Consider the following 16,422-nt stretch of genomic DNA (forward strand, 5'->3'; position numbering starts at 1 on the left):
TTATTAGATTTTCACTCACTCAGTAGTTTCCTCATAATGAATTGACCCACCCAGTTAGCCTTCTCTCCAAGATGGATTGTTCATAAGTCTAAATCTCAGATTTTGTAATCTCAATATCTTGTTCCCATGAAACTTTGCATGAACATTCTCCACCTTTGGTTTTGCAATTCTTGAAGTTTTGAGAGTGTATGGTTCTCTGTCTTCCAAACATACTTGCTGATTTGAGAATGACGGCTTCTCTTTACAAGATAATTTGAATGGATTGTGTTTACTCCCACTGACAGTGCTTTGTGAAGACTATCCTCAAGTTGATGGCTACTACTCTTCAGTGTGTTCAGGTGCAACTCATTCTTGAGTTACCCCCTTGTATCTTGCTTGTATATTCTCCAGATTTGGATCTTTTCATCAATGCTTCATTCACTCCAAGACTAGAATGACGTGTTGGAGAATTATCATCTTCAAGGATCTTAGGAGACATGGATGTTTCCCATGAATGTCAGGAGTTCTTGCCCTCACACACCATCAGTGCAGGACAGATGTCACAGAGATTTTCATATAAACATAAGATGAATAACATCAGTTTATCAAAATCAACATTTTAATACACTCCTGTCAAAGCAATATAAATTAGGATATAAAAACCTTGTAATGTGTCATTTTGAGTTTTACATATGAACATATAATTGTACTGTCTGCTCCTTAATTTATTTGACTCTTACCACGTTTTGCTACTAACAATAAGTGTCTTGTTTATTAGTGCTTACAAGAATTGGCATAGTTTGGTATAAAGCTATGATACAAACCTAAACAAAGCATTATACAGATTAGTCTTCTTGAATCTCCAGAAACTAATAGGTTTATTGAAATCAATAAAATAAGTGTTCAGTTTTACATTTGAGTGCACATATTGTATGACTAAAGGCTTTTAATTTCCTAATATGAAAACACAGATCACTTTATAAAAAAAACTAGGAAGAACTTTCTACTGTGTGGCTTTAGCATGGTAAAGTGAACAGTTATCTCTAAAACAACAATATATACTACATACCATAGTTTTTAACACTAAATAAAAACAAGTTTAAGGAATAAAAATTTTAATATGTCCTGTGACAAATATTAAAACAGAAAATTTAAAATCAACCTAAGACTAAACTCTCTAAATTACTTCAAGTTTCAAAATCAATAAATTTTTACTCTACACGTGTCTGTATCCAATATTAATCAATCAAACAGTACAACACAAATTGTGTAAGGTTTAATTCTCAGAAATGTGTATAAAAATGCAGTCATCAAGTTCATATATAAAAATATACTATAAATAGTTAGAACATTATTAATACAAAAGTTAAACTATTTGTTCTAGATCTGCAGTTACTAGCAAGATGTTATTCCCTTGCAGAACAACTCTTATAACACTGAGAAGTAACAAGATTCACAACCTGTCCTAAACATTAGAACTTGTGTGTGTTTTTTTCTTCCCATCAAAAACCTATGAAAATGCTACTGATACAAAAACTAAAATAATTTTATAATTTTTTTAAATTTTAAATACAGCAACTTAAAGTCTGAATGTAAAAATTTTACACAACTAATGCAAAGATTTTAAGGACATTTAATTTGTGTCTGTCAGTACTCAAAATTAAGGCAATCTACAAAAACTTACATGACCACAATGCCTTAGGTCACCTGTTGGGTACTCTATTACAATGTTCTTAACCCTTGTCTTCATTACTATTTAATTTATGCAAACTTTTTCAAGCTGTTCACTATATGCATCATAATCAAGAAGACTAAATCCAGGCATGTTTCAATTAATCAGAAAATAAAAAATATGAAAACTAAAGAATAAAAACAATATAAGCTAAAAATGTTCCTGTTTAACAGCATGCAGTTGATACATTACATGCAACCAAGTTACTATATTAATTTGAAAAACAAAATCAATATCAGTAGTAACAAATCATGCTGGAGTGTTTAATAACACTTGACAACAATGCAAGTTAGACAGAAGGAAGATCAGCTAATTTTCATCTGGAAAGAATACTTCATCCACAATGACATCATGCACATCCATCGGCACACTGTGTAGAAGTTGTTCAGCAAAAGCCAAGCCAATTGTGTAGGGTCTACCATGAGGGTCATGTAGACAACGATTTAGGTAACTATCATAATAACCACCACCACGTCCAATGCGACCGCCTCGTTTATCAAAAGCCAAGCCAGGAACCACAATCAGGTCAAGCCCACCTGAAGCAATCAAGGATCCATATTAACTCATATTATTAAACTGGCACAAGACTAATCCTACAAGTAATATAAACAATCCTGAAACAAAGGAATTTTGTCAGAATATACCTGACAAGGTTAATCAAACAAAACAATTAGAGTGCATGAGACAAAGCAAGTTAAAGTAGTTCCCATCTTTCTGCTTTTATCTCCCTATTTATCTGGAAAAACAACATCGTCAGCTATGATATCGTGTTCATCCATCGGGACACTGTGTAATATCTGCTCCTGAAAAGCTAACCCAACAAGATATGGGCGACCACTAGGATCATGTAAGCAGCGGTCAATATAGATATCGTAATAGCCCTGGCCACTTCCAATCCGTCCTCCTCGTCTGTCGAATGCCAAACCTGGGATGACCATAAAGTCTAGTCCACCTAAAAGTAATAAAAGACATGAAAACATCTCAGTAGTATTACCAACTGTGTGTCAGGGAGTGTACAATTACTTTCACTTCAATACACTAACCTGTTGTTCTTTAAACTTACTACAAGTCTCTCACATTATTGGTGATCACAGTTCAACATCCATTATGGCAGTAAACAACTGTGTACTTTGTGCTTGCTACAAATATCAGTTATGTATGTACTTCAAACTAATGATATCCATGTACAAACACAAGAGGCCTGCTACCAAACATATGGTAGACATATCAACAATACCTTTCTGAAAATGGAACTGTTGATTCATCCTTTAAAAAGTTCATCTTTTTAACACATTCCACTCTTCAATTAATTTCACTTTGAAACAGAAAAGTTTACTTGTCTTAGTTGTTTCCTCAACAATCAGTGAACAATAAACTAATACATGTACACAAAAACTGAAAACACCTTTCACTCCCACATCTCTGACATACTAATTAACACATTCATATCAGATCATATCCAAACCTGACTATGAAATAAAATACTTATTGAGTAAAATTTTCTAGCAGGTGAACTTGTACTTGATACACAAACATATCCATCCATTTCATCTTTGTAATAAACAAGACTAAAACTGTTTACTCAATCAGTTTAAGTTTGGTTTTACTGATTAGTATTAAAGTGTGGCCCTGTAGCTTAGTAATTCCTGATGTCATCCTGAAAATGGTCATCAGAGTGACCAATTACTCTGAGATTTTTAAAACTGCTATACCTGTACATCATCCAATTAATATTGAACAAAGTATTATAAAACATAAGTTGTAGAGATATAAACTGTTCTAGAAAAAACTCCATCCCTGAAGCTATAACTAACCTTAAAACAATTTTTAGAAAATACATACCTTGAACAATACACAAACAACCTTTATAAAATGTATGCAAACAAAACAAGCATTAAGAGGGGAAAAACCAAATGTGACCACATCTACTAGAACCACTGATGACAAAATTTACAAAGTAGTTGAGAAAAGTCCAAGACATCAATTAAAATGACAAAATCCAAAAGAAATTTTACTAAATGCCTTTCACAACACACTATATAATAATAATACAAAAATACACACTATATAATAATAATACCAATACAAAACAAAAAGTTCACCAATTTAAATGAATCAATATGTTTAGAAATATATATGTTGGGAACACAGACTTTTGTATAGCATACATGTAACTGAGAACACATTAGCTCACTAAACCAATTAATTTCAAATGTCTCTCGGTAGAACATATGAAAAAAAAAACAGCAGAAGTTTAACATGACTTTATTGTGATTATCTTTTCTAAAAGCAAAATTAAAAACACACACGCAAAAGAATCACTCAACAAAATCCTAAAACTGAGATAAAAGATACATTATTGTTATCAAAGAACATGAACTTACACTATGAAAGTATCTTGTACAAAATTTCAAATAAAAACAAAATTCTAGCTTCTTTCTAACTCAACATAATTTATGACACATCATCTCCCTCCACTACACTTTTAAGATGTAAATTTATCATCATTTACCTTTGGTTACCATATTGTTCTCACTTTACTGATCTTCTGACAGTTTCTGCAGAATCTATACAAGCTACAAAATGTTGTTGTTTTTTTAAATTAAAAGTTGTTAAACAATATATCATTAATAAAACACAGTCTGATACCATTCTTTACAAATGTGCCACTTATTCTGTTGTGGAATCTTGTGAAAGACAGAGACAAACATTCAAGCTAAAAAAGTACTTCATTTTGAACTTGCATTTGATTAGTGTTAAAATAAACAATTATGTTTCATGTGTTAAATGTTTCCAGCATTAATGCATTAAAAGACATTATAGTACTGAATGTAATACACAAGGTGAATGCTATACTGGAGAAAGCTTGTGATGTCAATTCCACTCTAAGGAACACCTTAAGACTAGTATAACAGAAAAGAGAATATAATGTTGTAGTTATACTGAATCCCTCCCTTGAATAATCAGTAGTATGTCTGAAGACATAAAATCCATGTATCAAATAGCCATGATTGGTACAGCACAGGTAGCTATTATATAGCTTTGTGCTTAGCATCGAAACAAACAGAAAAAACAAATGGCCCAGCATGGCCAGGTGGTTAAGGTACTCGATTTATAATCCAAGGGTCGCAGGTTCAAATCCCTATCACACCAAACATGATTGCCCTTTCAGCTGTGGGGATGTTATAATGTATTAGCCAATCCCACTTTTTGTTGGTAAAAGAGTAGCCCAAGAGTTGGCAGTGGGTGGTGATGACTAGCTGCCTTCCCTCTAGTCTTATAATGCTAAATTAGGGGCAGCTAGTGCAGGTAGCCCTCATGTAGCTTTGCAAAATTCAAAACAAACCAAACAGAAAAACAGTTTTTATTGAGAAATGTGAGTTAATCCTTTTGCAACAGGTGGGTCTAACTACAAGTCATGGTCCTTGGGGAATTTATTTTTAAAAGTTTAATATGTAAATTTACTATATATCAATAAAATTGGTATCAAAACAGTTTATATTTCAATTTTTAATATTGTGTATTTTCATTTTTTAATATTAAAGGATATGTATATGTAAAAAAGCTAAATATCACTATGTATGTGTCACATAGAACTTCATATCTTTTTCTTTGTTTTAAGCCTACTACTTATGTCTACAGTTGATCACTGGCAAGCTACTACTTATGTCTACAGTTGATCACTGGCAAGCTACTACTTATGTCTACAGTTGATCACTGGGAAGCTACTACTTATGTCTACAGTTGATCACTGGCAAGCTACTACTTATGTCTACAGTTGCTCACTGGCAAGCTACTACTTGTGTCTACAGTTGATCACTGACAAGCTACTATTTATGTCTACAGTTGATCACTGACAAGCTACTACTTATGTCTACAGTTGATCACTGGCAAGCTACTACTTATGTCTACAGTTGATCACTGGCAAGCTACTACTTATGTCTACAGTTGATCACTGGCAAGCTACTACTTATGTCTACAGTTGATCACTGGCAAGCTACTACTTATGTCTACAGTTGATCACTGGCAAGCTACTACTTATGTCTACAGTTGATCACTGACAAGCTACTATTTATGTCTACAGTTGATCACTGGCAAGCTACTACTTATGTCTACAGTTGATCACTGACAAGCTACTACTTATGTCTACAGTTGATCACTGACAAGCTGCTACTTATGTCTACAGTTGATCACTGACAAGCTGCTACTTATGTCTACAGTTGATCACTGGCAAGCTACTACTTATGTCTACAGTTGATCACTGGGAAGCTACTACTTATGTCTACAGTTGCTCACTGGCTAGCTACCACTTATGTCTACAGTTGATCACTGGCAAGCTACCACTTATGTCTACAGTTGATCACTGGCAAGCTACCACTTATGTCTACAGTTGATCACTGGCAAGCTGCCACTTATGTCTACAGTTGATCACTGGCAAGCTACTACTTATGTCTACAGTTGATCACTGGCAAGCTACTACTTATGTCTACAGTTGATCACTGGCAAGCTACTACTTATGTCTACAGTTGCTCACTGGCAAGCTACTACTTGTGTCTACAGTTGATCACTGACAAGCTACTATTTATGTCTACAGTTGATCACTGACAAGCTACTACTTATGTCTACAGTTGATCACTGGCAAGCTACTACTTGTGTCCACAGTTGATCACTGACAAGCTACTACTTGTGTCTACAGTTGATCACTGACAAGCTACTATTTATGTCTACAGTTGATCACTGGCAAGCTACTACTTGTGTCTACAGTTGATCACTGACAAGCTACTAGTGTCTACAGTTGATCACTGACAAGCTACTATTTATGTCTACAGTTGATCACTGGCAAGCTACTACTTATGTCTACAGTTGATCACTGACAAGCTGCTACTTATGTCTACAGTTGATCACTGACAAGCTGCTACTTATGTCTACAGTTGATCACTGGCAAGCTACTACTTATGTCTACAGTTGATCACTGGCAAGCTACTACTTATGTCTACAGTTGATCACTGACAAGCTACTACTTATGTCTACAGTTGATCACTGACAAGCTACTACTTATGTCTACAGTTAATCACTGGCAAGCCACTACTTGTGTCTACAGTTTATCACTGGCAAGCTACTACTTATGTCTACAGTTGATCACTGACAAGCTACTACTTATGTCTACAGTTGATCACTGGCAAGCTAGGATATAAATTTCGATCCTCCCATCACTGTGATTTGCTGAGAAATCAATGTATGTTGCAAAACAATGCCATTGTTTAGTTCCACCTACTTTTATTAAGGGTGCTTTTACAACCAACAGAGAGGACAAATTTTACTTCATGCTATATTCTGACAGTTGTCCGTAAAGATCTTGGAAGATAAAATAAAAATTTTAACAAGACTGTTCAATGGTGATGACCAAATTATTGCTTCAAACAAAAATTGTATTTGTAAACCCAAGCAAATTACAGATGTTTTGGATGTACTTATAAAAAGTAGTTGAATTATTATTTCTCTCTTTCTAAAATATACATCTGAAGCCTACAAAAGTTAAATTCCTTTACTGTCCCCTAGAAAAAAACAAAACAGGCTTAGCTGATTGGTTCTTTGTCTTGTAAAGAATAAAAACATTGATCAGTAATATCCAAAAATGAGAAGAACAGTTCTTATTCCATTTTACTGACCTTCTTCCAGTTGAATAGTAGCTGAGGAAATGGTCACTGAGGTCTACTTGTTATAGTTTACAATTAGCTGAGGTTTCACAACTTCAGCATCCCTTCTTACATTAATAAACTGTACTTCCCTTGCTGTAGAGATGTTACAACCAGTTCCAGTAGATGCGGATCTCTCGTTTGTCCATCCACTTCACCTCTGTTAGACGTGCACATTAATAAACTGTACTTCCCTTGCTGTATGGTTGTTATAACCAGTTCCAGCAGATGTAGATCTCTCATTTGTCCATCCACTTTACCTCTGTTAAGAGTTGCACATTAATAAATTGTACTTCCCTTGCTGTAGGGTTGTTAGAACCAGTTCCAGCAGATGTAGATCTCTCATATGTCCATCCACTTTACCTCTGTTAAGAGTTGCACATTAATAAACTGTACTTCCCTTGCTGTAGGGTTGTTAGAACCAGTTCCAGTAGATCTCTCGTTTGTCCATCCACTTCACCTCTATTAGACGTGCACATTAATAAACTGTACTTCCCTTGCTGTATGGTTTTTATAACCAGTTCCAGTAGATGTGGATTCTCGTTTGTCTATCCACTTCACCTCTGTAAGACTTACACATTTATAAACTGTACTTCCCTTACTGTAGGGTTGTTACAACCAGTTTCAGTGGATAGAGCAATTACTCTGAATTTGCAAGAAAACACTTCAGCAAATATAATCCAATACATAAAACATTCTGTTCAAAGCACAGGGGTCAAACAGCTATCTTTTTGCATGTGTTCTGTTACTTTCAAAGGTATTGTGTTTTGGTGATGTAATGTAAACAGTCTACTGAAACAAGTGGTAATTTATTGGTTTATTTTTAGCCAGGTTGTACTTTAGTTGTTGAGAGTAAAATAAAAACAGAAATTAAAGGAGAAATATTTAGCAATTCTTATAAAAGAAGTACTTTGAAACTTTGTAAATAATAATAATAATGAAAAGAGACACAGCTGCTTGTTTAATTTATAATTTTTAATATCTTTTCATCATACTTTTTGGATTTTATACAGACTGAAGACTCAAGTATATCATCAAAACTAAGATATTGTTTTATAGAAAATAAATATTTGAAATGTATTTATGATGTTTTAAAGTTTATACAAATGAAAATTGAGATTTTTGGGATGAAGAATAATACTTTTAATTGTAACAGGTAAATTACTTCCGTCTGAACTAGTAACAAAACAGACTCGATATATTCACAAACAAATCTTTAGAAAAATACTTCACTAAAATATTTTATATTTTGTACACAAAAGGCTTGTAATGTTTACTGAAGGTATACCAAATTTTATGAAGATGCACTTACTAATTTATAATTTAACACATATATATATACGAACTCACGTATATTACACTGAGCCAGCTGCAAAAGAGTTAACACATTTTAACAGTATTTTCACTATATCAAGTACCTGGATCACCTGAATAGCTCTCCTTATCAAAACTAAAAACCAGTCTTTCTTAATGACAAGAAACCCACTTGAAATTAAAATGTATCTCAAAACGGCTTGTATGGGTATTAACACTTTTACCAATAAAGCAGAGAACCACGTTTCAACCTTCCTAAGTCATATTCAGGTTAACAATGAGAGAGTTTGCAACCAGTCTAATAACAGAGATAAACACTGCTTCCTCTCATTTAGACTGTAGTTTATTTTTGTTATCATAAAATAGAATGCTAATTTAAAACATTACTTTATTCCAATTCTTTTATAATAAATACATATGTTTTGTTTTTTACTTTACTTTACAAATCTCTCACTAGATACTTGTTAACTTTGTTAACAAGTATCAGATCTAACTGTTGGACCTTCTGGTGTCTAAAGCCAGTGTATTTAAACTTGTCGTTGATAGTTTAAATTTTAGTTTTTAATTGTTCTGAGTCAGTAACCAAGTTCAACATGACCTGATGATTCAGAGCAAAAGTTAAGGTTTTAATGAGAAGATATAATTCACTAATCCTGTGTAGAATATATAGTCTATATTTTGTAAAATAAGTGGAAGACAGTAATTTTTTGGATGAAGGTGCTAATTCAAGGTGTTATTTGTTATTTAAGATACTTTGTTCTTAGAGTTAGAATATTCTTAAAATTAAACAGAGGTATGATATTTCGAGTCAATGAATTAACACAAGTTCTTAAATACTGATCCAAAGCCTTGTGGTATTTTTATTTTTCTTAACCAATCACTACGCTACATTTTCTTCACAATCTGATGATACTTTTGAGAACCAGAATTCCAAGATGACACAACTTAAAGAAAACTAATATTTACGTTTATCACTGTACTTGAATAGTACACAGAAAACTTTTTACATGTTCACCACTTACAGAATTTCCTGTTATTATTGCCAAAGTAAAAACTAATGACATGTACCTAATCCTATAGGCTTTTCAGTTCAACAGCAGTAGCAGTGCTTTATAACATATAGGCTGACAATGGTTGAGTATATAATCTAACTAATACTGTATATACTTAACAAATATCTTAAAACGTACCAGTAGCAAGAGCTTCCTCTCGATTATCAGTGTCAGCCGGCTGTCTGATATTCCACTTTGTCAGAGGAAGTGTGGACAAGTCTTCTAAAGAGTAGAGTTTCACCATATCCATGTGTTGGCTGTTTGAACTACAGTAACATTACAGTTTTATTCTGTTACTACCATGCTGCATGGTTAATCAATGGTAAAAAGGAACTTAACAAAACAAATGAAAAGCTAAGTTTATGAAAACTAAAATCATGTACACAGTTCACATTTCAAACACAAATGCTAAGATGTTTAAATGAAAATAATTAAATAGAATGACTAATTTACAAAAAAATCTATGTAAGTTATGCACACAACTCACTTAAATTACATGAAATGCATGTTATTAAAATGTACAAAACTAAGTTGTTTTCCAAAACTAGAAAGGGCAGTCTCTCCAGAGTTACTGTAGCCAATTGTTGGAGAGTCTGAATACAGCAAAACTATGCTACAAGAATCCACATGTCAACGAAACTGATGTGGCTATCACATGATGATTTACTGGTTCACTCAAACTGTTAAGTTACTGTGATGGTCAGGAAGAAATTTGATAGTTCTGGCTCCTTAGTACATTAAGTTCAGAGCATCAGTGTAAGCTGACAATTCCTGGTTGAAGAAACAGAGCAGATTTCTCATAAAAACAGGAACAGTATCACAATTGTCATTACAGATCTCTCTCTCTTACATTTATAGAAGAATTAACTTCAACACAGGTATTTTTGAAAGTAGTGTAGAAAAGCATGAACTAAATATACAGGTTTCAGAAAGCATGAGATATTTTACATCTGATGTGGACTACAGGTTTCAGTGAGGAAAGCATGAGATATTTTACATCTGATGTGGACAACTTAAGTGGGCTTTACAGACCTGCTTTGGTTGTACTACATTTGTTGTATTTTTTATCCCTTTTTGAACTCAAACTTTTGATTCTTTCCTTTCTCAGAGCCTTCCTGCCAATAACCCTCTTTATTTAACCTAGTTCTGTTGCATCGTACTTTACTAAAAGCTATGAAGCCATAATGTGTATTTAAAAACAGAAGTCACATTAGGGTCAAAGACTGAAAAAAATTAAAGTAATTTTTACAAAAACAATAAATAATATTCAGGGAATAATCTTTCTTTTTATTACCTTTACAATTGAAAATTAATAAATGTGTGCAATGTTATTTAACATTAGATATCAGAATAACAGTTTTACAACTACAAACTACATATCCAAATTTTCAGAAACTACTATCATTTATGACACTTTTGCATCTACTTTTTTTAAGACTTCATTTGAACCAAACAAATAATTTTCAAGGTAAATGTTATGGATTTTATACCAACATTATTACTATATCTTATCCTGAATACCTTTTGCAAAGAAGACTGAATGATGGTATTTGTGTGTATTAGTGTAGTATCCATGTGCCAGAAGAAAAACATCCACAAACAAAAGAAGCTGCTCCCTTGACAAGAAGATAAAATCACAAGACATAGGCATAATTAAACTGCTTCTATTTATACAAGCAGTTCAACAAATGTTTGTTGCTACAGTCCTTCCTTAGCACATAATGAGGAACCTCTTCTAGAGCTCCTTAGAATACAACTGTTTATTACTACAGTCCTTCCTTAACACATAATGAGGAACCTTTTCTGGAACTGCTTGGAATACAATTATTTATTGCTACAATCCTTTATTAACATGTAATGAGGAACCTCTTCTGGAACTGCTTGGAATACAATTATTTATTGCTGCAATCCTTCACTAATGAGTAATAAGGAACCTCTTCTGGAACTGCTTGGAATACAGCTGTTTATTATGTGGATGTTGTTCTTTATCTTGAATATTTACTTGCATCATCACCTTTTGCAGATAAACTACCTTTGACCTTTGACTATCCCATTGTGATCACATACTCAACTACTGCTCTGTAAACACTACAGTCACAGGTCAGCTTCAAAACTGACATCTGTGATACACATAAACAATTCAGAATAATTGGTATAAGCATGTTTTGAAAACAACAGTTTGTTCCGACTGAAACTGTATTTGAATTACTGATGCACAGAAAATAATCTTCAACATAAAATTGCTTACACTACTAACCTTATAAAAGTTCAGCATATCTTCTTTAGATTGTCCTACTACCGGTACTATCATACAAGTATGAACATCGGTACTATCATACAGGTATGAACATCACTACTATAATACTGGTATGAACATCACTACTTTCATACAGGTATGAACATCGGTACTATCATAGAAGTGTGAACATTGGTACTATAATAGAAGTATGAACATTGGTACTATCATACAGGTATGAACATCAGTACTATCATAGAAGTATGAACATTGGTACTATAATAAAAGTATGAACATCGGTACTATCATACAGGTATGAACATTAGTACTATCATACAGGTATGAACATCACTACTATCATACAGGTATGAACATCACTACTATCATACAGGTATGAACATCGATACTATCATAGAAGTATGAACATTGGTACTATAATAAAAGTATGAACATCGGTACTATCATACAGGTATGAACATTAGTACTATCATACAGGTATGAACATCACTACTATCATACAGGTATGAACATCGATACTATCATAGAAGTATGAACATTGGTACTATAATAAAAGTATGAACATTGGTACTATCATACAGGTATGAACATTAGTACTATCATACAGGTATGAACATCGGTACTATCATACAGGTATGAACATTAGTACTATCATACAGGTATGAACATCAGTACTATCATAGAAGTATGAACATTGGTACTATAATAAAAGTATGAACATCGGTACTATCATACAGGTATGAACATTAGTACTATCATAGAAGTATGAACATTGGTACTATAATAAAAGTATGAACATCGGTACTATCATACAGGTATGAACATTAGTACTATCATACAGGTATGAACATTAGTACTATCATACAGGTATGAACATCGGTACTATCATACAGGTATGAACATCACTACTATCATACAGGTATGAACATCGGTACTATCATAGAAGTATGAACATTGGTACTATAATAAAAGTATGAACATCGGTACTATCATACAGGTATGAACATTAGTACTATCATACAGGTATGAACATTGGTACTATCATACAGGTATGAACATTAGTACTATCATACAGGTATAAACATCAGTACTATCATACAGGTATGAACATCGGTACTATCATAAAGGTATGAACATCGATACTATCATACAGGTATGAACATCACTACTATCATACAGGTATGAACATCACTACTATCATACAGGTATGAACATTAGTACTATCACACAGGTATAAACATCAGTACTATCATACAGGTATGAACATCGGTACTATCATAAAGGTATGAACATCGGTACTATCATACAGGTATGAACATCACTACTATCATACAGGTATGAACATCAGTACTATCATAGAAGTATGAACATTGGTACTATAATAAAAGTATGAACATCGGTACTATCATACAGGTATGAACATTAGTACTATCATACAGGTATGAACATCGGTACTATCATACAGGTATGAACATTAGTACTATCATACAGGTATGAACATTGGTACTATAATAAAAGTATGAACATCGGTACTATCGTACAGGTATGAACATTAGTACTATCATACAGGTATGAACATTAGTACTATCATACAGGTATAAACATCAGTACTATCATACAGGTATGAACATTAATACTTACTCATATTTCGGTATAAAACATTCTTTTCCCATTTTAAAAATGAATTCCAAGATTCCATTTGTTTGAACCTCCTGATCTGTGTTTAAGTAGATGGAAATTCGATGGCTATTCTTGAAACGATCATAGTTAATCAACTGTTGAAAAAAGTAATTTTTGTTCTTTGAATGCAATCAAAATTTAATATTCTTTGCAAAACATAAAAGTCTGCAAAGTAAATTTGATTCTAAAATTATTTTTCACACAGCAAAAATCAACTAAGTTTAACATAACACGTAGACTTTATTGTTCTGTTCAACTAGCTTTTGTAACATAGTTGCCATTATCATGCCCCAATTTTGTTTTCACTCCTGATATACAGTAGAATTTACCTGTAAAGAAATTACTTTTAAAACTCTGAACTTACAATTATAATGTCATTCTACAATATATTTTAAAAGCATAAGAAATTTACCTCTGCTAACAAGTTACTTATAAGAACCAATACTAGCAGGTAATATAAAAATACTAATTTTCAATGCTGTAATAAATAATTTAAACTATTAGGTAAAATTAAAAGACTCACAGCTCAAATACATTGTTTTAAAAAATGTCCCACACTTTATTCCAATCACTAAGTTGATACACTTACCAACAATAAATTACTTCTAGATATTAAAATAATGTTAACTCATTTTGATAAGTACTTTATATTGGTTGTATTACTTGATCAAAAACAAGACTTATTTGGATAAACAAGGAGATAAACCACTGATCCTGTGAAAGTCACCTTTCCCTCATCAAAACAAATGAAACAAACTGAATTAAAAGTAGGTCTTTGCTTGTTAAATGCAAGTAGCTATTCGATAAACATTTCAAGTAATTGCAATTAATGGTATGAGCAGCAACATCACACAAACAATTAACACATCAGTATTTAAAAAAAAAATTCTTCAGCCCATTTTACAAATTTTTCAACCAAGGTTAAATTACTATTGCTTATCCTCCACTTTTAGAAATATTTCTTTCTATCCTCTGAAGAAATCAAACCAAACACAGTTTTATTCAAAATAATAAATGTTTAGAAACCATTATTAATATGTAGTTTTAATAAACATTCATGTGGCTAACTTTTAAATAAGAAATGTTACTTCCTGGTGTTCCATTTCAAGAATATAACATTAATTGCCAATACATATTCAATATATCACTTGGAGTTCCAGTTGGGCTCGGACACTAACCCATTCTATTTGCTTAGTTTATACCAGAAAATTAGATTATATAATAGATGAGATCAGTTTATATTGTTTCCTTTTATTTAATATTAATCAAATAGTTTTTATTTAAAGAGGGTCAAAAAGTATTCATTTTAGTTAAAATAACACAGATGATGCGAAATATTTCATATATTCGTCAAAATATAGTTGTATGATGATATATGATAATAATCAATAGTAATAATAGTTAATACCACTGCGATTTTAATAATATTAACAAAGTTAAGCGTGTTCAACGTTAATTTTGTATTTATTCTTCGTATTAAACTAGTACATGCATGAAAAGAGCTAGTTATCTGACAAAAGTTACAGCACTAATCTTATTACACAAGAATAGTAATACTACTACTAATTTCTCCATACGTAATCACGTGCGAACTTAACCTTGCCGGTTATTTAGGCTTAACTACCTCAGACAACAAACCTTGTCAGCAATTAGCTTTGATTGGCGAATTTTTTCGTCCTTCGACATAACCTTAAGTTTCTTTTTAACTTCGGCTCGTACAGCTTCTTTTGCCGCTCGAAGCGCAGCTGAAGCAGCAGAATTCATTGCAAACTTCTGTATGAAAGTTACACCTTTAAAACAATTCCGCTTCTTCCACGTGTAAAGCACACTATTCAACTCCTCTTAATCAAAATACGTTCCCACGAAAAACAAAAATATTCGAGATTACAAGTATTTATAACTTCAGACAAACAGACATCACATGACATGTGATGTAAACAGTATCCAACTCTGCCTCATGCACTGAGTTGTGATGCGTGAACAGCACTCAGATTCTCGATGAAACTTTGTAAGAATGAAGGGCAACTGCCTATTGTGGAGAGACAAATGTAGAGGACAACATTTCAAAAGTCTTGTATCAAAGAATACTCAGAATTTCATTCACCTCTTAAGAAGGATCGGTTTTGTTTGTTTTTAATTTTGCGCAAAGTTAGACATCCCTAATTTAGCAGTGACTACAGGGAAAGCAGCTAGTCATTACCACCCACCGCCAAATCTTGGGCTACTCTTTTACCAACAAATGGTGGGATTGACCATCACATTATAACGTCCCCACGGTTGAGAGGGCGAGCATGTTTGAAGTGACGGGGATTAAAACCCACGACTCTTATATCACAAATCGAGCGCTCTAAAACTTTGAATTAATCAATAATTTATTCTCTTAATAACACAGTTTCTGTATACAAGCTCCATGTATTTCAATAATCTGTCAACCTAATAATATATTTCTGCAAAAAATACGTGGTTATATTCTGGTGTTTTTTCGTTGTTTTTCTCATATTTCTGCGTATATAGTTCTCTCAGCGAAATTTGTTTACTTGCGTTGATAATGATAACTGTTTTAAAGTAACATGCAATATCATCACAGATGCTGTGATTTAACGCCTATTATACGTTACGCATATATTAATTTCTCAGTTCCTTAATGCCGATTTTTTAAAAAGTTCGAAACTTTTGCTGGAAATAGCAACTTAAAATGTATTCACTGCATGAAAT

At 32.8% G+C, this 16,422-nt stretch overlaps 1 protein-coding gene across 2 annotated transcripts; it reads right to left on the bottom strand.

Annotated features, from left to right (window-relative positions):
- Positions 1–833: 833 nt before the first annotated feature.
- On the bottom strand, positions 834–15,762 carry LOC143249920 (5-formyltetrahydrofolate cyclo-ligase-like). 2 transcript variants are annotated; one of them, XM_076500531.1, is made up of 4 exons: positions 15,346–15,762; positions 13,669–13,802; positions 9,912–10,039; positions 834–2,663 (listed from the first exon to the last, which is right to left on the bottom strand). In XM_076500531.1, the coding sequence occupies exons 1-4, from the start codon at positions 15,469–15,471 to the stop codon at positions 2,440–2,442; spliced, it is 612 nt and encodes a 203-aa protein (XP_076356646.1). In that variant the 5' UTR covers positions 15,472–15,762; the 3' UTR covers positions 834–2,439. The 2 variants fall into 2 exon arrangements, with proteins under 2 accessions (XP_076356646.1, XP_076356645.1); XM_076500530.1 differs by having other exon boundaries at positions 834–2,247; positions 15,346–15,749.
- Between the last annotated feature and the right edge of the window lie 660 nt (positions 15,763–16,422).

The sequence above is a fragment of the Tachypleus tridentatus genome, chromosome 4, assembly GCF_004210375.1.
Source record: "Tachypleus tridentatus isolate NWPU-2018 chromosome 4, ASM421037v1, whole genome shotgun sequence".
NCBI classification, from domain to species: Eukaryota; Metazoa; Arthropoda; class Merostomata; order Xiphosura; family Limulidae; genus Tachypleus; species Tachypleus tridentatus.